This window comes from Crinia signifera, chromosome 8 (assembly GCF_055691185.1).
Source record: "Crinia signifera chromosome 8, ASM5569118v1, whole genome shotgun sequence".
Lineage (NCBI taxonomy): Eukaryota > Metazoa > Chordata > Amphibia > Anura > Myobatrachidae > Crinia > Crinia signifera.
The window spans coordinates 133,907,128-133,931,102 of record NC_139224.1 but is presented as its reverse complement, the minus strand read 5'-3'; the positions used below and the strand labels follow the sequence as shown (position 1 = coordinate 133,931,102).

General features: G+C 43.9%; 1 protein-coding gene across 2 annotated transcripts; it reads left to right on the top strand.

Annotated features, from left to right (window-relative positions):
* The first annotated feature begins 10,884 nt into the window (after positions 1-10,884).
* On the top strand, positions 10,885-22,512 carry GLUL (glutamate-ammonia ligase). Of its 2 annotated transcripts, XM_083157192.1 has the most exons (7): positions 10,885-11,045; positions 13,198-13,383; positions 14,068-14,229; positions 16,498-16,644; positions 17,613-17,740; positions 18,855-19,054; positions 20,402-22,512. In XM_083157192.1, the coding sequence occupies exons 2-7, from the start codon at positions 13,218-13,220 to the stop codon at positions 20,718-20,720; spliced, it is 1,122 nt and encodes a 373-aa protein (XP_083013318.1). In that variant the 5' UTR covers positions 10,885-11,045; positions 13,198-13,217; the 3' UTR covers positions 20,721-22,512. The 2 variants fall into 2 exon arrangements, with proteins under 2 accessions (XP_083013318.1, XP_083013319.1); XM_083157193.1 differs by lacking the exon at positions 10,885-11,045 and having other exon boundaries at positions 13,177-13,383.
* The last annotated feature ends 1,463 nt before the right edge of the window (positions 22,513-23,975 follow it).

Sequence of the window (23,975 nt, the reverse complement as noted above, 5' to 3'; positions counted from 1 at the left end):
CCTGGCGGTGTGGGGCAGGAGGCATAGCGCAGGGGCAATATTTTGCACTGCGCCCCTGCCTTCTGCCAGATTTATGAACGGTCAGCATCGCTGACCGTTCCGCCGCCTGCAGCTGTCGACTTCGCCAGCTGCAGGCGGCGATGCCCTATACCTAACAGCAGGGACAGCTCTATAATAAATCTACCCCTGGGTATTTACAGACATTCATAGGTATGAGGGCCCTGCTCTCAAGCTTACAATCTATAGATATGTGTATATATTAGAGATGAGCGTGTTTGGATCCTAGAGATCCGAACCCCCACGATCTTACCTGAGCCGAGGCCGGATCCGAGGAGTTCACCGGTTCCCGCCATCTTTCCGAGTCCAAATCGAGGCTGAAACGTCATCATCCCCCCGTCGGATTCTCGCGAGACCTGGGGATATATCGTTCCCAGCGGTCGGCGCCATTTTCAAACAGGCTGGTGATTTCAGACAGCACGGATGTGTCCATGCTGTCTGCTGAGGGGTGTGAGGGGCAAACCTGCTGGGGGGATTATTAATGCATAGATGGGGCTGCTAGTGCTACAGAGGGGGCTGCATTATTTTAATAAAAAAAAAAAATAATTTTTTTTTTTAATTACTGCTGCCAGTGCCCAGGGTGCCCGCATGTGTGCTGCATCAGTCCAGGGGTGCCCACATGTGTACTGTATCCATCCAGGGGTGCCCACATGTGTGCTGTATTTGTCCAGGGGTGCCCACATTTGTGCTGTATCAGTCCAGGGGTGCCCGCATGTGTACTGTATCCATCCAGGGGTGCCCACATTTGTGCTGTATCAGTCCAGGGGTGCCCGCATGTGTACTGTATCCATCCAGGGGTGCCCACATGTGTGCTGTATTTGTCCAGGGGTGCCCACATGTGTGCTGTACCCATCCAAGGGTGCCCGCATTTGTGTACTGTATCCATCCAGGGGTGCCCACATGTGTGCTGTTTTTGTCCAGGGGTGCCCACATGTGTGCTGTATCAGTCCAGGGGTGCCCCCATGTGTCCCGTATCAGACCAGGGGAGTTGCCCTTTTTTTAAATGAAAATAAAAATAAGTTGTTTTTTTGTTTTGTTTTTTATACTGCAAGGGCTGTTAAATGCGCTGTAGTCCAGGGGTGAGCCAACAGTGCTGTATAATTCATAGGGTGTTGCTAAGTCTGTCGTATAATTCCAGGTGTGCTGCTCTTTTTTATAATTAAAACAATACAAATTTTTATTTTTACTGCAGGAATTTGTCTGCCGTATAATTCCATGCCTGCCGCCATGTGTGCCGTATCAGTCCAGGGGTGCCGCCATCTGTACCGTATAATTCCATGTGTGCTGTATCAGGTCAGGGATGCCCACATGTGTGACGCATAATTCCTGGGGTGAGCCAAGTCTGTCATATAATTCATGGGTTGCTGCAAACCTGCTGTATAATTCATGGGGTGCTGCTAAGTGTGCCGTCACAGTCCAGGGGTGCTGCTAAGTGTGCCGTCACAGGGGTGATGCTTAGTGTGCAGTATCAGTCCAGGGGTGAGCCAAGTGTGCTGTAGAATTTATGGGGTGCTGCTAAGTCTGCTGTATCAATCCAGGGGTGCTGCCATTTTTTTATTAAAAGAATAACTCTTTTACTGCAGGAGTGTCACTATGGGATTTATTCTAGTTCACTCTTTCTGACAAAATCCTTCTAAGATGGACAAAACCATGTGCACTGCAGGGGGGCAGATGTAAAGTGTGCACAGAGAATTAGATTTGGGTGAGTTATTTTGTTTCTGTTCAGGGTAAATACTGGCTGATTTATTTTTGCACTGCAATATAGATCTCACTTTGAAGTAAAACCCCAAACAAATCTAATTATCTCTGCACAAGTAACATCTGCCCCCCCCCCCCCCCCCCCCCTGCAGTGCACATGGTTTTGTCCATCTAAAGCTGTGTACAGACGGGGGAGATATATTGCTCAGTTTCTCCTTTTCATCAGCGACCAGAGATGGTCGCTGATGAAAAGGAACCTCTGCCGGCAGTACCGCAGAGGTTATCAGCTGGTTGCAGGAGCAAGCTCCTGCGACCAGCGATTAGAATGGGGCAGAAAACGGGAGCGCGCACCCGGCGGGGCACACTCCCATCACTGGCAATATGGTCGCCTGCGACCATATTTCCAGCGATTCCAGCCCCTATCGCCCCCGTGTGTACACAGCATTAGAAGGAATTTGTCAGAAAGAGTGAACTAGAATAAGGCCCACTGTGTGCCGTATAATTCTATGTGTGCTGTGTCAGTCCAGGGGTTCCGCCATCTGTGCCGTATAATACCATGTGTGCTGTCATGTGTGCTGTATCAGGTCAGGGGTGCCACCATCTGTGCCGTATAATTCCTGGGGTAAACCAAGTCTGCCGTATAATTCATGGGGTGCTGCCAAGTTTGCTGTATTAGTCCAGGGATGATGCTAAGTGTGCCGTATCAGTCTAGGGGTGATGCTAAGTGTGCCGTATCAGTCCAGGGGTGAGCCAAGTCTTCCAAATAATTCCTGGGGTGAGCCAAGTCTGCCGTATAATTCATGGGGTGCTGTTAATTGTGCTGTATTAGTCCAGGGGTGATGCTAAGAGTGCCGTATCAGACCAGGGGTGATGCTAAGTGTGCCATATCAGTCCAGGGGTGAGTCAAGTCTGCCAAATAATTCCTGGGGTGAGCCAAGTCTGCCGTATAATTCATGGGGTGCTGCCAAGTGTGCTGTATTAGTCCAGGGGTGATGCTAAGTGTGCCATATCAGTCCAGGGGTGATGCTAAGTGTGCCATATCAGTCCAGGGGTGATGCTAAGGGTGCCGTATCAGTCCAGGGGTGATGCTAAGTGTGCCGTATCAGTCTAGTGTTTCTGCCGCCCACTTGTGTCGCTTATCATAGTTATCCAACTACTTCTGTGCAACCTTTTGGCTTAAATACAATATTGTGAGGTGTGAGGTGTGAGGTGTTCAGAATAGACTGGAAATGAGTGGAGATCAGTGCTCTTGAGGTTAATAATAGCGTAGGAGAAAAAAAAACACCTAAATTCTGTGATTTTAGTGTTTTTTATGCTTTAAAAAAAAAAATCAGAACCCAAAACCCAAACACCAAAACGTTTAGGGGGTGTTTTGGCAAAACCCAGTAGAACCCAAAACCTGAAGGTAATCAGAACCCAAACGTGAAAAGTGGCCGGTGCACATCCCTAGTATATATACATACACATACACACACACATACATACATACATACATACGTTGTGTCTGGAAGCCATACTGGCGCCGTGAAACTACAGAAGTACCGTATTTGCTACCAGTATCCCGTCTGGGAATAGAGCAAATAGGCCAGAACACCGAATGTTTACATTTTAAACATCCGCCATGGTGGGTGGTGTAGTCATGCCACTAGTGTTTTTCATAAAACTGGGCTGTTTGGTTCCAGAGTAATCTGCCCTCAAACAACATAAACAGCCATGAAATTACATTTCAGAAATAAAAAAATCTGTTTACCCACAATATCTCCGGAACCAATTGACCCCTATAGACCTGCCTGGTATCAAATTGAAGGCCCAGCGGTTTGGGTTTCTGTGATGCCGCGGGGTGAAATGCCAGCCGTTGGCACAGGGGGGGGGGAGATCAGAATTATCGGGTCCCATGTTATCCTATGGGGAAAACATTCTAGTTTTGTCTGGCTATATCTCCGGTTCCCAGGGGGCTAGCGACACGGGGCTGGGCTCTTTGGAAAGCCCCGAAATGGCAGGGGAGCAAGTGCCCGAATGCTCCCCCCATGAATCCGCCCATGTACACCAGTAGTGCCAATAGCCAAAATGATTTCCTGCCAGAAGCTCCATAGTAGGTGCCAGAACGTACCCTCAGAGGAACTACATTTGGGACATCTAGAGACGGCCCTGCCCCCCATTTTAAATAATCTAAGTGTAGTCAGGTAAACCCAGTGCAGTATATATAGTTGAATCTGCTGATATCTGGAGGATGTCGTGGAAGAGTGTGGGCTTCCCAGGGCTGTCTCCCAGTCCTCATCAGAGATGGGGCCCAAGTTCAGTTCCCACGCTGTTTTAAGGTGGGGCAGGCCAGGGGTGTGTTGTGATGATAACAACTCTGCATAGAATCTAGAGACAGCCCTAGAGAAACCACCTGACATCAGCAGATATTTAACAGGTGAACTAGTAAATGTCGGGGGACCGGCGGGAAATTGTGTCCGGCAGGCTTGTCTAAGTTGATGGTAACAGAAAAAATGTATATTAGGTATCTGGTAGTCATCTTTAAGTTGGTTTAAAGAGTGTTTCCTACACACTGCACAAGGATAACACTCATTAAACATTGTCAAACTCTAATACAGGTATGCCCATTACATATTCTGTTGTAATGACAGTTACACATTATGGCACACACACCGTAATGCCTCTTACCCATTATACAACACACCATAATGCCCATTACACATGATGGCATACACTGTAATACCCATTACACATAATGGCACGCACCAAAAGTCCTCAGCGGCATGTCAGCATGGTGAGGGACAGCATAAGGGCGCACAGTGCCACACACAAAAAGGACAGGGTGCATTTTGGGGCTTTAAGAATAGGCAGGGTGTGGCACCATGCAAAAGAAGCTTAGAGGGAACACTAATATGTATAATGGCCATCATGGTGTGTGGCATCATGTTTAATGGGCATCACGGTGTGTGGCATATGTATACTGGGCTTCACAGTGTGTGGCATATGTATAATTGGAGCAAGGTCACCGCATTGGGGAGGTGCTTAAAAAAATCTCGCACGTAAGCACGTAAGCCTCGAGCTGGCCCTGGTATTTACGGAGACACTGTTACTTATAGTGCATGTAGATGCCTACATAATGTTTGCCTGGGATACGGTCACTAGGTCTACAAGCATTAGGTCAACACCATTTGGTCGACAAGCATTAAGGTTGACATGCAGGAAGGTCGACATGACTATAGGTCGACATGGGTTAGGTTGAAAGGGTCATTAGGTCAACACAAGCATTAGGCCGACATAGGGGTTTAAAAAAAAAAAATTGAGACGACATGTGCCGACAGGCGTTATTTCATGCCCTACCATCCATTAGGGCGTGGTTAGAGAATAAAATAGTGTGCCGAGCATATCGAGGATCCGTGCCAGAAAGCATGGCGAGCAGAGCGAGCCATGCAAGGGGACGCGCTGCTACATTTTAATGTCCATGTCGACTGTGTCAGAATTCGGGACAAAAAATTGTGAAAACCCCATGTCGACATTTTGACTGTCGACCCCATGTCGACCTAATGCTTGTGTCGACCTAGTGACCCTGTTGCCTGACCCATGTCGACCTACAGTCGTGTTAACCTTCCTGCATGTCGACCTAAATGCATGTCGACCTAGTGGTGTTGACCTAATGCTTGTCGACCATCTTGCTGTCTACCCAATGATCCCAACCCGTTTGCCTCACCTCTTCCACTTCTAATAAAAGGCAGGGCCGGTGCAAGGTTACTTGGCACCCTAGGCAAAAATTCCGCCTACTCCCCCCCCCATGCCACCCTTACAAAAGTGTAAGGGGTAAATTTACTGAGGTGGGAGGTCTATTGAAGATGGGATATTGCTAATAGCAACCAATCAGAATCTGTTATCTTGATTGGTTGCTTTGGGCATCCCATCTTCAATAGACCTCCCACCTCAGTAAATTAGAGATAAGAGCGAGATGCTGGGCACACAGTAGTAAATATATCTAGAGATTGATCAGGCACCGTATTTGTTTTACACACTACCCAATCCACGTGTATGGGTGGTTGGCGGTTCAGAGGTCAGGTAAGTATAACCCTGCCCCCCCCCCCCACCTTACCCTAAACTTACCTCCACACAGCCTAACCCTCCCTGTTAGTGCCTAACCTTCCTACCCCATAGCCTAGCCCTCCTGCCCTGCAACCTAACCCTAACCTTACCCCCTTTCCTGCTGCTTAACCTTAATTCCTCAGCTAGTGCCTAAATTAAAGCCACACCTAACCCAGTCCACAGCCCGGGTGCCTTGTCCTAGGGGAGACAAATCTCCTTGAATGTATAATGCAGAAAAAAGAAGACGTCATTTTTTCAGAATTCTCCCTGCAGAGACCGCGGCGCTGGCTCCTCCAAGCCACCGCGGGGTCTGCCGCATTGGAGTTACACCACTGGCGTAGGGGAAGCCGGGTAGCAGCGGGTGCACATACAAATGTATGGACAGTCAGTGATTGGCTGAGAGCTCTCTCAGTCAGAGAGCTCTCAGCCAATCACTGGCTGTCCATTCATTTCTATGTGCAGGGAGCATGATGCCAAACATTTATACTGGGCAGTGGGCACACAGCTAGTACCCACCGCCAGCAGCTGCCTACAGACAGTGATTATATATTCTAAATTGAGTACAGGCAGAGTCAGGGCCATTTCAACAGCATTTTGGCACACTGTGCCTTTATCAAGGATCCTTATACACATACTATACACATCTCATGACTCATTGGCATTAGATTATTATAGTTCAGGTGGGGACCGATCCATTTATAGCAAATTATTTTTGCGTACACACTGTGCAATCTGACAATCATCCAATCTATAGATTTAGTCAATTTTGAGTGCGCGATTCACTTCTTAAAATTATCAAATTGCAGCCTGCTCAGGCTGCAGCTTTAGTACTCACTAACCAGCGGATGTAACTGGAGGGGGCAGTGGATTGCGGCCGGGCTGACTGGCTGGCGGTGGCTGGGGCGTCCATCATCCTGCCGCCGCCGAAGGTCCTAGTGTGTCCAGCGCACGGGGGGGAGTGGGGCAGTGGATTGCGGCAGGGCTGTCTTGCTGGCGGGGGCTGGGTCAGGCGCCCGCCGCTGAAGATTTTGACGCTTGCTGCTGATGATCGGGCGGCAGCCAGGGATGGGGGCGACTGACTGCTGTCAGGCAGCAACACGGGCGGGCGGGCTCCGGCAGGGGGGAAATAACTCACCTAATAGCTGCTGGTTGTGTAAGTGCTTGTTGCAGCGTTGGCAGATGATGATCGCCCAGCTTCCAGCTCTCCTCTGCGGTAGCTTCCTGCTGCTGCTGCTGGCCGGCTGCAGCTCACTACCGCCCTCCAGTGGCCGGCGCCCTAGGCAAATGCCTAAACCTGCCTAGTGGTGGCGCCGGCCCTGATAAAAGGCCCTCGAACATTTCCAGCTTCAGGCCCATTAGGCCTATATTCCGGCCCTGCCCGTGTTAAGCGGACATCTGGATTTTGAATTTACACATGATTACTCCTGGCTCCAGCTCTAATAACATGTTAGAAACCTTATTTAAACAGCCCTTATTCTGTCTGTGTAGATGGCACCAGGCAAAGTTACTGTTCTGATGATCTACAACTGTTTCTTATGTAACCAGTATTCCAGGATAATCACATGTGTTTTGAGTGAAGACTTGTTCTGACTCTGAGTCATCTGTGGGGGAGACACAGAAAAGTACAGACACAAATATTCCAAAATAGCAAAACCATCATATGTAATCAACATGAGTAAAAATGAAAGAAAACTATTACTATATGAAAAATGCATGCTGAAATTCACCCTAACACACCCCGTATAATTATACAATGTAGCATTACTGCCAACAAACACAATGCCAGTATTTAGTAATGTCAGACTGTGACGCAAAGAGTACTAGGATCTGTATGTCCACAACACTGAATGTTGTGCAAATCGGCAATCTGGGGCGATGTACGATCATACACAGGATTGCACATTCCTGGGATACAGTATATGTGTTTATCAGCAGTAGTGTGTGTTTGGGAACTGCAGGCATTGATAAACAGCCCAGGACATTCCAAGACATACTGTAGTAATTCTCAGTACAGCGCACACACAAACAAGATGCAGTGCATGCCTATGCCCACCAGATGGCATGATTCCTCCTTCAGAAATGATCACCTCTCAGTTCATGTCTTTCATATACTCCACCTTGTACTGCAAACAACAAAAGCCTATTATAGATTATAGAGATGTTTGTAGTGATGGGAGGAGAAACGGGACATTGTGTTCTAAGTGCTGTGCCAAGGGTTGTTACATAAGCCCACATGGCGCGACCCAGCAGTCGTACGCTTCTGCGTTCAATTTATGAGGGGTGCGCTTCCTTTAATCTGTACATTGTTTATGTATTTGCTCATTTTGCAAGTCTCTACAGATCCCCAACAGACGTTCCACTTGTGGATGCCAGAGCTGTCTATACCAATCCTCCGTACTGTCCGGTCTAGCAAAGTGTGTGTATGGCACAAGGGGTATATATATATATATATATATATATATATATATATATATATATATATATATATATATATATATATATAAACCAGGGCTGCCATCAGAAACAGCGGGCCCGGAAATGACAAAATAGGCTGGGGATGTGGTGTGCCCTGTAACAACATAACCCCTTTCACCCACCATAGCTGGGTAGAAGCCAGGGACAGGCCGCTCTTTGTTCAGGCCGGGGACCCCTGTCCCTGCAGTCCCCCCTGATGGCGGCACTGTATAGAACGGAAGAATAGAAGACTGGGCGGGACGAGGGGACCGCCCCCAAAAAGTCCTAAGCTAAATCATTTAAATATTTTTGAGAGTTTATATTAGACCATACTGTAATCATTAAGATAATCTAATATATTGATCAAATATTAAGTAATGAGAATATAAAGCAATATATTATATTAAATTCTATCAGCAGAATGTACAGTATATATTTCTCAGTGTATTCCTATAAATGCTACTTACTGTATATAATGTAGGAAACACTCTTTAAAATGTCAGTTTGGTTGGCTAGTACAGTAAGGGTTGGCTCTACCATCAGGCAGATGCCTAGGGTGCCCATATCCAGGGGGCACCCCCGGTCACCGTCTGCCTATAACAAAATGAAGGGTTTCTCTGGCTTTGCACCTGCCCTGAAGCTGGGTAATTCCTATTGAAATTACAAAGCTAAAATTCTTGCAGGCAATTGGATAATTAAAAAAAAAATAACACTGCCAATTAGGTATTCCCCTAACTGTACTGACTTATGCAGTGTGATTTATGAGCAATATCTACCTGTCTTGTTAGCAATCATTTATGTATATTTATCCTGAAAATGCTCCATTGCAACACCCTTCATTTTAATGGAATGGGAGGGGTTCCGTATGTTCATGCTCATAATGTTGATGTAAGAATGTGCAATTTGGACCCTTTTCACACAATTTTGACACATTAGGTTGATCAATCGTGTAATAAGTGTCAAATCGTATGACATTTCCTTCCAATTCTGATCCGATGCGAAATAAGAACTTATTGCATTCCTGACCGGTGTATGGGGTCGCATGCGATATATCATATGCAAAGTGACCCAATACGATGTATCGCATGCCATCCAGCCACCGGGGAGCTACGGATCCATTTAAAGAGGTATCACAGGCTAGGCACGCATGTGATACCCCGTATTAGGGGCCTTAAGTCTGTCCCTCATCACATAGCCCCTAAATTTAATTCCAAATCAAAAACCTTCTGCTCATGTCAACATTTTCCAGGTGTCAACATTTACGATTTCAACATTTTATCCATGTCGACATAACTATTGACAACGTAAGCTCTCACGAGCAGGGCCATCTTCCCACATATGCTTTTCCTTTTAAACCATCTTCAATGTGCATTTTTGCCATGCTATAGATTGTAAGCTTGCGAGCAGGATCCTCCTACCTTTAACTGTCTGTAAATACCCAGTTTGTTATCTTACGGTTTCCAATTGTAAAGCGCAATGGAATATGCTGCGCTGTATAAGATATTGTTAATAGGTAATAAATAAATGTTGATAATTATTACAGTGTCCCCTGCTGATTCAGCTATGGTTATGTACCCTGTACTTGTCCTCTATTGTATTCACCTGTAAAGGGGTGCACACACGGGCTGGCGGATGATCCATTTGGCTAAGCAATGTTGCTTAGTCAAAACCGCCCAGTTGCTGGCGGAGATAAGCCGGCGGCCATCCCCAGCAGAAGCAGCCCGTTTGTACAGCTGAACAGACACTGCAAGTCTAGTCAAAATATTATTGCCTGCAGTGTATATTTGGCCAGGCGACAGCGAAGATGCCCGCCAGCGCATTGCTATCGCCCGATGTGTACACACAGGACAATTCAGGGAACCTTTCTAAGCGATTTTGACGATGTAGTCAAATCGCTTAGGAGAATCGCCCCTCAAGTCACTGTTTTACTTATTTGTTCATGTACTCTGACATTTGACGCTGCGGATTTCTTGTTGCGCCATACTGTATAAATCATTATTATAATAATAAGAAAATGAATTATATTATTATTTTTATTGTGAATGCTGACTTCATGAATGCACCCTGGGCCGATCTCCACAAAGGCTTCTGGTGATGCAACACATAGTAACAGTACATTCTACATAGATACTATATATTCTCCGGACTACTATGGCTGTCACTGTGTTTTGTTCCATGATCCCCTATGCACACCACGTCCTGAGCTGATGTAATGTGTGCTGCAGCCATTGTCCATGCCCCATGCACCTGACATGCCAGTGTCTATGATACACATTGCTCCTTGTTATGTGCGCTGGCATCAGTCAGGGCATGTGATCCTCACCTAGATGCTTCTTGTTTATCATTTTTCTCCCTCTTTGCAATGACCCCCCAGCGCCTGCTCATTAATGCACAGCAACATCACCAGCACCTCCCCAGCAGCAGCAGCAGCACAGTCCTCGGCTGGGGAGATACAGTGTCAGCCAGGACTGGGGCTGCCCCTTCCCTGGGAATGACCAATGGCCCGGTGCCATCAGGGCGGCCCCAGCGTGGCATGTGTAGGACTCACGTTTGCAGGCAGCCAATGAGCAGCCTGGGGCCGGCTCTGTGCTACACAATATATGTGTAGGGATATATATTCCTGAGCGCAGACCTGGGACGATGGAAGCTTCCCACTGACAGCCAGCAGCCTACTGTGTACCAAACACAAGCAGCAGCAGCCACAGGCTCCTGGGCTAGCAACAGCAACCTTAGCTCTATCTCCACTGATACAGGTAACAGGATCCCTGTACGGAGTGCATGCTTCCACCTCTGCAGCTGCAGGCACATGGCTGCTTTCTTATGCATCTCATGTGTGATAGTGTTATTGTGTGTATTTGCTGTGTCATACAGGTGTATCACTTGTGTATTGTATAGTGTTTGGCTGCTGTAGCTGCCAGATGTCTACCTGCTGTATACCTGTCTCTGGCTCTCGCAGGGATTGTGTCCTGGAAGAGATCAATTTATCTTTATATATTATCATCATCCAGCTATATATAACATGTACAGCAATTGTAGCTGTAAAATCTAGTTACATAATGTGTGTTCTGTGCACCACTGTGGTATTTAGACTGTTGAGTTGTTTTACTTACCTGCGTTCCATTTGTTGATGTTTGTGTAGTGTTGTTATTAGTGTCAGATCAGTACATGTATACTGTATGTAGGTGTAAGCTACATTACATCCATGTTTTTCACACAATACTGTATGTACATTACATTAACAACCACCCTTATGATATGCATTTGTTACTACCTGTGTGTTCTGTGCATGGTAGCCTCTTCCTAGCCTGAGACCAGAGGTTTCTGTGTGCGGGTATATATACAGTGTGTGTGTGGTATTGGTGTCTGAGTTCAGGCTATTTATTTATAATTCCCTTGTACAACTATTGATTGTGTTTATTGTGTTCACATGCATTGGTTTCTAGGGCGTATATATCTCCCTAAGGAAAAGGTACACAGCTGCTGCTATCAGTTGTAATGTATTTGCCCGAGGTGGGGGCAGCCATTTTAATTGCTGTTTATCTTGTATTTAGGTGTAGGTAATCCCAGAGTATGTGAAAAAAAATTTGTGGTTCTAACTTTTTGTTCTGAGCATTCTCTTTTTAATAAATTAATTAACAAGGAAAGAAGCACACAGCATTTTACATGTTTAATACTCAGACTGGTCTATAATCAAATTCTAGTATTAGGAAATCCCAGTAGACAACTGGTGGGTTCCCGGCTCTTTAGCAGTTGGGTAACCACTGTAACAGATTCTTTCCATTCTGAGGACTACAACTTTTGTATGGCGGCTGCTGCTGCAGCTATTAACACATCAGTCATTTTAAATCAGGATTCCTATACTACTGTGATTTTGTGGTGTGGTGCCGGCTGCCTGGATGCAGAATAAGGCAACACACAGCCTAGCACAAGAGAGTGCTTTACACACTCCTGAACCTGGTGCATTCTTTGCCCTGTTAAATATCTGGGAGGTCACAGATGATCAAAGATTCTTTTTAGGCACATATTTTGTATTGTTTTATAAATAATGTCAGAGGTAGTTGCTCCATTGATAATATGGGTCTTGTACTCCCATTGTTATGTAATGGTCTGAATACAAAGCAATAACTCATTTTTATTAATTTGGTACCCCATGTGGTTATTCTTGCTCCTCTACACATCCACTTGTTTCATTGAACATAAGTGGTCACTAAGCGAGTTACAAGAAGAAAAAAAAAAACACCACACGTAGTTACATCACCAGCTTGGGTGGTAGTGTGCCCCATGTTGACTGGGGGATTTTGGTGGGTTAATTTGAATTTGAGTGTCAACATCTCTGTAATGAGTGACTGTTGTGTAAAAAATATATATATTTTTATTTAAGGTAAACATTTAAACATTACAGGTCATTATGATGAATATAAATGTTTGCTTGCCAATTTTCATCCCTATTTTGACAAATGCACTTGGCACTCAAAGGGTTAATTCACCCCATTGTATTTATAGATCTTGTTGGACAGTTTTATTGATAAGGTCCCCCGCAAACCTTATCCCTGCCTTGTTGACATAATATCAGTGAAATTCTACATTTGGAATATGATATATTCAATGGGTTTTAACCAATGATTGAGCACTGTCTTTAAACTGAAGTAATTTCAGCTTGCCAAATGCAGAATAACACAGTATCCATTTATATTCTGCATAATGATAAATAGCATCCTTATCACGACTCCCTATCAGAGCTGCTGATCGTTCAGCTATAATTAATTCCACATTGCTTTCTCTTGACCAATCCCACACGAGCCTCTTGCAGAAGCCTTGCATTGTTCATAGAGAATTCCTGTTTTTCAGCCTGTCAAACAGTCAGCATACTAATCCGCAACTACTTGTGTGCTCTCTTCTGTGCAGTTCCTCATTCTCCTGCAGCCATGGCGGTCGCAGCCAGCGCAGAGCTATGCAAGGGGGTGAAACAGATGTACATGGATCTGCCTCAGGGAGAAAAAGTCCAGGCTATGTACATATGGATTGATGGAACAGGAGAAGGATTACGCTGCAAAACAAGAACCCTTGACTCTGAACCCAAGACTATTAAAGGTGTGCATTCCAGCTTTGACAACAAGTTGCCTCAGGAAGAAATCTGTGTAGAATCTCCATTGTTAATGCTTGACATAGTCTCAATATTAATTACCAAGTAGTAATATCAAAGCAATTTGGCAGTTTGCACACATATATCTGTGTTAAAGGTAGAAATCTTGGTTCACTCTGTCTGCCAGTGCAATTATCATGGGTGTGGTATAATACTCAGACAGTCGGGATTCCGGCAGTCATTAGTCAGACGTTGGAATCCCAACTGCACAGAGTGGGGAGCGCAATGAAGCCCCTTGCGGGCTCGCTGCGCTCGTCACGCTGCGGGCTGCGCTCGCCACCTTTTTTATTCTCCCTCTATGGGGATCGTGGACACCCACGAGGGAGCAGTCGGGATTCCGATGTCGGAGTACTGGCTGTCGGAATCCCGACTGTCGGGGAGCCGTCCGGCACCCATTATCACATCCCCTGCTAGTTACTGATACAGAGGGCAAGTGCAGTAAGTTTTGTGTAATTTAACTGCACCAAAATGTCTAAGTTTTATCTTTAAATATCTGTTTCGCAACAGTTAAACATGAATACCATATAAAAGACAATATAAAAACTGATAACAGTAAATACAATACAAATATTACCTTTATTGTAATTCTTGGCGCAGCAGATGCATGACAATATGGCTGTTATCTCTTGCAGACCTGCCTGAGTGGAATTATGATGGCTCTAGCACATATCAAGCTGAAGGATCAAATAGTGACATGTTCCTGATACCGGTGGCCATGTTTAGGGACCCCTTCCGGAAAGACCCCAACAAGCTGGTGCTCTGTGAGGTGCAGAAATACAACAAAACTATAGCAGGTAGGCTGGTGTTGCTGTCAGTGATCAGTGTGGTGGACCAACTATGTTAAGCTGATTTGTGATACTAATTAGATTTTTTACAGTATTATTATTATTATTATTCTTTATTTCTATTTTATCACACGGTAACATTGTATAATCAGGTAAAATTAATAAATCACATACTGTAGGGGCTATTTATTTAAATGCAAAATGCGTTCCCAAATCGCATCTAGATCAAAGACATTTGCTCTCCTCCAAAAAGAAGCCCAGAATAATATAGAATTATGGAAGGTACAGAAAGTGGAAAATATATGCAGGGTGTGTTGCTTGAACGTTCAGAGTGTACCTAGCATGAGTTCACACTGCAGGTTTCGAAGGTGGGTGCAAGCAAGAACGGATTGTACATACTTATTTCAGTCACATCTACACTTGTCAACAAAGGGGTGGGACCAGGTAGGAGTGGCCATCGTTGCCATTGCCATCAATGGCAATAATACAACTGGCCATCTATAGTGCTAAACTATGCAATGGATGTCCATCGCTATTTTTACCTATCGATGGTCATCCAATGTGTTTGACTGATTTGCCTTTGGACCAATCAGAATACAGGGGAGGGGCTTCACATGTGTCGGGGGCGGGGCTAGAAAAAAAAAACCGAAAACAGCATTTGCTGTGCCATTGATGGTGGGAAACCATCTTGTGCTCCCCCATCGATGGCAAAGGTATTCAACCATCGATGGTCAATGGCCATCCACAGAACCAGGGTGTGACAAAGCATTCTTGCATAGGCAAAGTACAATGCGGCCTATGCAGTCCGGAATCTAAGAGAGATGCCATTTTGGCACCTAGTATATAGCATGAGCAGGGCTGGTATCAGGGGACTATAGTTCCAGGCCCAGGGAGTAGAGGGGGGCCAGTAAAGCAAGATTATTTTTCGAGAAAATTATAATTGTATACTAGTATGGTGCCACATTGCATGTGGTACCAGGCAACATGAATGACAGGACACAATTAGGAAATTAGGACAACCGAGGTAGACAAAATGAATGCTGATGCGGAAATAAAAGCTAGGAATGACCTTACTCATAAGAGAGTATTGGAAAAGCCGTTGAGTGTGGCTGTCAGTCACTCAGTAAATATACAGCCGCTCAGCGTTTGTGTCCTGTATGCAAAAACAAGAAGTATTTTCTCTGCATGCAAAACACGCTGCATTTGCATCCCATGTATTTCCCATGTTCTGCCCTCGTGCAATTGAACACCCTCTACCTGGATTTGCGCCTAACTCTAAATAAAGCCCTATTGTATGTGCATGATTTAGTGCAGACTCTTCTACATCTGATGTTGAACTGGAGCGCCCTGCATGTCCCTTTTTGTCACTACATTCTGTATTAGGATACAGGACATTTAAAAGGGATGGTTTTGCCTTGTAACCGACTGCCCCTTTAAAAAAAACCTTAGCGCTCAGCTGGCATCCTGCGCGGCTGCCGGACTCACACCGCATTACATGCGGCCCGAAGAGTCGTACAGCTTTATAAGTTACTGTACGTTAGGACAGCTGGCAGGCCAGATTGCTGTGTCTGTGACTTACATAAGTCACTGTCCTCTCATTACATAACAGATGGACGGTGCAAACCTTGAATGTGAGAGTATTTTCATGGAGCTTTGTCTAAGCATATTGAAAATATTTTATTAGCATTTTACATTATTTCAGTTATAATTCCAGGCGCAGATTTATTAAGCCTGGTGAAGTGATAAATTGGCCGGTGATAGTGCAGCAGACAGTCAGTCCCAAACTGTCATTTTTTTAACCCCAGTCTGTTAACTTGACAAGTAGGGGCCGACTGTCTGGTTGGTGTTATCACCAAACACGTTGGGCCGAATGTATCAAACTTGAAAAGTGTTAAAAATGGAGAGTGATAAATCACGAGACAATCAGCTACTAACTGCCATGCCACAGGCTGTGTTTGTAAAGTGATAGGTTGTGTAAAGTGATAGGGATGTTGCTATGGGCAACCATTCGGATACTAGCTATTGTCTTCTAAATAAACAAGAATTAGATTCTGATTGGTTGCCCATAGCATATTAAACATTTTTTAAATGATTGTTTGCTTAGTGTCAGCTACAGCTACAGGAGTTCCTTCAGGTGATTGTACTGGGGGTGTTCTGGATGACAGGATGTGTACAGTAGATTTAATTTTCCTGACACCATGAGCTAGTTTAACATGTTATCATACATGTGACTAAATTATTACTGGCTGAAATAACACATGAACTTTCTATCTGTAGAATCAAACCTACGACACAGTTGTAAAGAGGTCATGGACAAGGTGGTAGATGAACACCCATGGTTTGGGATGGAACAAGAATATACGTTGCTTGGGACGGATGGACATCCTTTTGGCTGGCCCTGTAATGGCTTCCCAGGACCTCAAGGTTTGTTTATAGGCATTTTTTTCTTCTACCCACACACACACAAACACGTTAATGCGTAAAGGACGTAATTTGCTGTTCTGGAAAACCAAATATCACCCCATAGTGTAGGGCAATTATAACTAGTGGATAACTGCGGAGGCAGACATAGAACTGCCGTTTGTTGGCAAACAGCAGTTTCTGACTTTTTTATTTGAATACATGATCCAACATATTCCACGTGGATTGACGGAATAGCCAATAGTTTCCGACACTCTCAATCTAATGGGCCCCATACATTAGCAATTAATTGTGACAATCCTCAGATCTTTAATGTGTGGGCTCCCCCTTTTGGCGATCCCGATCAAAAATTGTTCGGGATGGCCAATCGATTGCTGAATCAGATTTTTAAACATGTTTAATAATCTGGTATTATCTGCGGTTGTTTTTTATATGTGTGGGCATTCCCGTTTCGTCTTCTTCTATTTAAATTATGAAAAGTAGTAACATCTGAAATGACAATCGATTGAGGTGATGTATGGGCACTTTCCAGATATGAAGATGCAATCTTTAGAAGGGAAAAACCTGCCAATCACTGAAATAAATCTGTAATGTGTGGGCAAGTCAAATAGATTGTAGAAGCCAAAAAAATCACTGGATCTGGAAAACCATTAATTGTGATTGCTGATGTATGGGGCCCATAACTTTAAAAAAAGTTGGATTGAGGAGACGAGGCAAGGAGGACAGGGCAGCAGCCAAATCTGACAGTTGGATTTGGCCACAGATTGAATAGGTATTGTCGGATCCATTCCGATATATGCATGTTGGAATAGATACGACTTTAATTGAATATACCCCATAGTGGTGATGACCGGTGGAACATCAACATTAATTGAATTCTTCTTGTACAGTCTTAACATGTAATTGTGAATGATTGTCTGTTTTTTCCCTTTTCTTTGTCGTTAAACTTAATACATTTCTCTTTCCTTCAGGTCCATATTACTGTGGTGTGGGAGCAAATAATGCCTATGGCCGGGATATTGTGGAGGCTCATTATCGGGCGTGCCTGTACGCTGGTGTAAAAATTGCAGGAACCAATGCAGAAGTCATGCCAGCACAGGTAAGCCTGCCAAAGTATTTAGGCTCTAGTGCAAGTCATTGTTTAAATATGTTTTTGGGGAACAGCTACTCAAAACAATGGCACACTAACACAACAATAGCTCACTGACACTTTGGTTCCTAAAAAAATTCTGTTGCTTCTTATGTTCCCACAATCATAGAACACTTCTACTTGGGCAGCCAGTACAATGACAAAGTAGCACTTGGGGTGTCGGAACATTGGTACACTGATGCTTGCAGTGACAGAACAATGACACATTGCCACATGAAGAGCAAGAACAATGAGGCAGTACCAGAAAAATGGCACACTAGCACTTGGCTTGCCAGAACACTGGCACCTGTTTTGCCTTAACAATGGCACACTGACACTTGGCGTATGAGAACACGGACACTCGGGTGCCAGAACACTGACACACTGATACTTGGAATCCAAGAACCATGGCATGGTGGAACATGAGTGCTTAGAAGAAGATAACACTCATAACTATGATCCAAGAACAATGCACACTAAAGGGGCCTACACATGTAGAGATTTTGCTAAGCTATCGGAGCGATGCTAGATCGCTCAGCAGTGTGTCAGCGATGTATGCTGAGCGATCTATCAAGGCCAGTGTTCTGCGTTGACCCGCTATCTAACTAAATTCATCCAGCATGTTGGATCTTAATCGCCAGGCGATAGCGACGTGCTGGTACCCGCATCGCTATGGCCCCTACACACGGAGCGATGTACGAGCAATCTAGGAAATACAAGTCAGATTGCTTAGAACAGGACCTGAAATCGCCATATGTGTAGGCCCCATTACACTAAGGTTCCAAAACAAGGGCACACTGATATTAAAGTACAAGCTAAGAAAAAGATTGAGCACTAAGGGGTACATTGACTAAGAAGGGAGTTCTATTGAAGATAGCATGTTGTCCATACTAATCACATTGTACTTATTATCTTCAATAAGGTTCTAAATAAATAAGATTGCTATATGCAAGATCCCATCTTCAATAGAACTCGCATCTAAGTGAATTTACCTCTAATACGCTACTGAATTGAACTTTGCAGCTATCTCTGTGATTACATTTTTACTGTATGTGTTATAAGGAAATATTTGTTTCATTAACAGTGGGAGTTCCAGGTTGGTCCCTGCGAAGGGATTGACATGGGGGACCACCTTTGGATTGCCCGTTTCCTTCTGCAGAGAGTAAGCGAGGACTTTGGAGTTGTGATTTCATTTGACCCCAAACCTATCACTGGAAACTGGAATGGAGCTGGTTGCCACACAAACTTTAGCACACAAAAAATGCGTGAAGAAGGAGGACTCAAGTAAGTGAAGATGTTACAGTGTATTCAGTTACGAGAAATTGTGAATACATTGCTATGGGATAATGTATGCTAGGAAAATGACAAAGTGGAAAAGATAGTAATAGTGAAATGTGGCGATGGTAGTGGCACAAGGCAAATTTACTTTACATATTTCCCAATGGTAGACTGCAGAGGTATTGTATTGGAAAACTGTTGATTCAAGTTGTTTCCCTTTAAAACACAAACAAAAACAGGAAGGATACCCCCAAGGTAACTGGGGCCTTGGAGTAAAAATATGTGCTTCCACTTTACGTCGCCAACCCTGAAACACCAGAAGTAATTATTTACATTTATTTTCCAATCAGTCCTTTTTTTGGAAGCAAATATTTTCAAAGTTGGGTACAAAGAAGAGGGAGGAGCTCTACTTTTACCCTTGTGATCACATGGGGCATGATTCGAATGTGACTTAATTAGTTATCGCTGCTTACATCAGTGATCCGAGTCCTAGCACGGATCATCTGTGACACAAGATTTTCATAGGAGGATGGAGATTTCCTAGCCACTTTGTTGTAGCTTTGGGTGGCAGGCTTGCGTACCCCCATGAGTGCTGGAGAGACCGGCATGGTCACTGGAGGGGTAGAGGCTACGTTGTGCTCCTCAGACAGTGTTGTTGGTTAATGGATACATGTTTACCTCTTTGCACCTCTGTCTTGCACTCTAAGGGCGGGATGTATTAAAATACATCGCCGCCCATCGCGGCCCCCCCGCCGCGATGCCGCCGCATATGTACTAACATATGCGGCTGGCATCGCGATGCGGTGACGGAGGCCCCCCGCGATACCTGGAATGTGGTGCGCGGGGGGTCTCCGTCACCTCCCAGCCGGCTCCTGCATCCCTCACGCTGGGGACAGCTAAGCAAGCTGTCCCCGGCGCCTCTTCCTCCCCCCTGAAGCCGGAAGGACGTCCGGCTGCGTCACTAGGGGGAGGAAGGTGTTACCTTCCGGGTCCAGGAGGACCTGGACCAGGTAAGAGAGGGAGGGGGAGAGGGGGGTCGGCGGGTTTTTCGGCGGAGGCGTCGGGCGGCGAAAAGAAGCCCATAGGCTTCTATAGGGTATCGCCACCCAAAGGTGGCGATACCCTACACTGCGGTGACGGTGCGGTCGGGTAATAGTACATAGGAAAATGCGGTAAAACAGGGGTTTTACCGCATTTTCCCTTTAGTACATCTCGCCCTTAGCCTCTTCACGTCTTATTCTATTAAAGAAGAACAAATGTGTTTGATTTTTATTACAGTAAAACTATACACATGGATATGTTAAGGGATAAGTAGGGAAACTATGAGTAACCTTCAATCTTTCTCACTTCTAGGTACATTGAAGAAGCAATTGAACGTCTTTCTAAGCAACATGAAAAGCACATTCGAAGCTATGACCCCAAGGGGGGGTCAGACAATGCTCGCCGGTTGACAGGCTTCCATGAAACCTCCAGCATCCATGAGTTTTCTGCAGGAGTGGCAAACCGTGGAGCAAGTATTCGTATTCCTCGTACTGTTGGCCAAGAGAAGAAAGGCTATTTTGAAGACCGTCGTCCATCAGCCAACTGCAACCCTTATGCTGTGACAGAAGCCTTGATCAGGACCTGCGTGCTGAATGAAATGGAAGATGAACCTACTGCAATTAAGAACTAAAGAGAAAAGATAGCTAACAATAGCTACTGCTCCTAAGCCTTTTAGCCAGTACTGTTTCTATCCTCTACACCTATGCCTAAGTCATGTAATTCTATGTCTGGTTGAAGCCACCAGATAGGCATATTGTTAGCAGTGGGGTAGAGTAGGCCACTGCAGTTTCTCCTTGATTGAAATAAGTGTGGTTCTATTGTGCACCACAACGTAACAATTGACATTTTCCTAAGGACATTACTAGGTAAACACAAATCAAATTCAGTGTATATTAAAATGCCTTCATTTTTTTAGGGCATTAGATAGAAACAGAACTGACACAGCACTTTATTTCCACTGAGGCCAAAAGTGAGGTCAGTTAAAAACTATCGGGGAGATGTAACACGCATTCTAAACCATGGAGAAGTTTCAAATAGCAACCAATCAGCTTCTGTTATACTTTATCAAGTACATCCTACAAAATGATAGGTAGAAGCTTAGCTGTTATTGGTTACTTTTTGCAAGTTCTCCACTTGTTTAGTGTTTAGAATGCTTGATACATAGCCCCTTTAAAGTGAGCACTAGAAAGGAAAAGACATGATATCTCTGTACGGATGTGTCCCATTTTAACATCAACTAGAAAGTTTGACCAAGAAAACACAGTGCTTACACTCTTAAAACATATAGTAGAGCAAATTTACTTGTTCTCAGCCTTTAGAAAAGGCAAAAAGAAGAAATATATATAGGAGAACGACAAAGGGTCCAGGACCACGGGGAAGCTGCTTTCTGTCTCTCTGTGCTCCGTGATAACCACTAGTAAAAGATAGGAGGGGATCTTGAAATTTGCCCCTTAACTTATGCCAGGTACTTAGTCATTTGACACGTTCTAGACTCATCCTGCAGGTCAGCTGACATTTATACAATAGAGCAGGATTTACAGTCTGGTCTCTCAAATGATCCAGGGGTCTTTTAATACGGTCAGGGGTCTTTGGCTGTTTTTTACATGGATGTTCCTGATCATGCTTATGTTGTCATTTGGGTCTGTTCTTGTAGTATTTTTCTATTTAGATGTAAATTTTGTCTACTGAGCAAAGGTGAGAGACGATATATATCAGGGTATATGGAATAAAAATAATAGTACTAAAAAATTGTCAAGGTTGATGTTGGTGCTAAACATAAGGGTGGTGGATTGGCATGGGTATTGTGGGGCAGTGGATAACATGGTATGTGTAATCGTATTTGACCCTTGATAGATCAGTGTTCCAAAGCCATCACTGGTTAAATGCAAATAGAATCCTGAGATAGTTTGGATTTCCAGTGGCATTAACATGGAAACAGGACAACAGCGTCAACTTGTAATGTTTGCAAACCTGTTACAGTATGTGCATCTTCTTTGTATTTTATTGTCCTGTTCCTTTTTTATAAGGGATCTAACTTGCTTATTTGTGAAATTTGTCCATTTCAACTTGAATAAGATCTTGGTTTATTAAGAGACACATAGAAAGCTTTTGGAGCAATAAGGGCTGGGCTAATATTTAACCTTTGCTCTTAAGTCACATATGCTACATATACCACTGCCTAGCATGCACTGATACGTTACCTACCAACAATAATCAGTGTGAAGAGAAAGAAATGGATTTTTTCCCCGTGTATGATTTATACGCACACAAAACAAAAACAAAAAATTGTCCTTGTTTGTTATTGGGTCTTGGGTATTAATGGCAAGTTAGGTTTTACCAATTGTTACTTGCATCTCATACTGACATAGTTATGTTTTTAAAATAGATTTGTTTTTCTTTTTATAATAAAAAATAAATCTGGATATATGTTTACATTTTCATTAATTTCTTCATTCCATAAGAGATTGGCTTTGCATCAAATCCCTGGATTTCCAGGGTCCTCAAATTCCTGGCTTTATGCTTTTTTCCCCCAAAAAAACTACTTAGAAATGTTTTTGTTTTAATATTTGAATTAGGTCAAGAACATATATTTAAAATGTATCCAAAAATGTTATAAAAAAATAACTTAAAAAAAAAAAAAAAAATTTTCAAACATTGGGACCATTGGACCATCATGACTGACATAGCCAGATACACACTGGGAGGGCTGATGGCTGAGGGGGATTTAATTTACAATTCCAATGTGGCTGCTTCTCTGTGCTGACCGATATCTGATCAGATGCATTTCATTGTTGATCCTGTAGCCTTAAAGATCATTTAATCGTCAAAATATCAGGATTCTCTTATTAAGTATTAACCAACACTTTACACTCATCTCCGCTATAGTATTTTTACTGTCATATTAAAGCACCCGATGACAACTGTCATAATGTGGCAGTTCAGCCATTTTGCCTTAGAGTATTAGCTGTCAAAGCTTACAGATCGGATTTGTGGAAGTCCTATGTATAGTTAAAAGAAGTATGTGCAGTGAATGAAAACAGCTGCTCCATCAGCAGGGGATATCCCCGGGAATCCATGCTACTGTAAAGTGTGAGTTTGACTCCATATAAGGGGACACCTAAAGCAAAGAAGTCTTCTGTTGATCACAGACCAAAGGCATTTGATGGTGGATGCATTAGAAATGCACAAAGATTACAATAAATGGGTTAGCCATGGTATGTGTGCTCCCTTCAATGTATTTTGGAGCATGTCTCTTAATGCTACCTGTAGGAGACCCAACCTGAAGCAATTACACAACAATAAAGATGGTTGGTGGTTCTCATAACTTCATCACAGATGGTTGCTGTAGGATGGCTTAGATCAGTAGTGGACAACAGGTGGTCCAGTTAGAGTTCACCTAAGGCCCTGAGTTCTTTAGCAGTGTTGCCAACTTTAACATAACAGTGAATTCTAAAACAAGGCCAAGTATTTCTCACAATGCTCAAAAACAAGTCCAGGTTTTTGTTTGAAGGGGAGGTAAGACCTGGTGGTTCTGTAGATGAAGGACTTTTAGCAGTACCTAAAATCTCCATTAATTCATCTGGGGGCGATCTTTTAGCCATGCGGCTCCAACTCTGTGGAACTCACTTCCCCGCACAGTTTGAGAGACCTACACTATAGAATCCTTCAAAAATAGACTTTAGACTTTCCTGTTTACTCAAGCATTTCTGTAATTGTTTTAAGTATAATTTATAAAAAGCTTTTCTGTTCTTCATTGTTCCTGCACTGTATCACATTCATTCTATCTGTTAAGAGCCTTGAGTCCTATTGGAGAAAAAGCGCTATAGAAATACTGTTGTTATTATTGTTACTGAATTTGTTTTACAAGTTTGTCTGGGCAGGACTA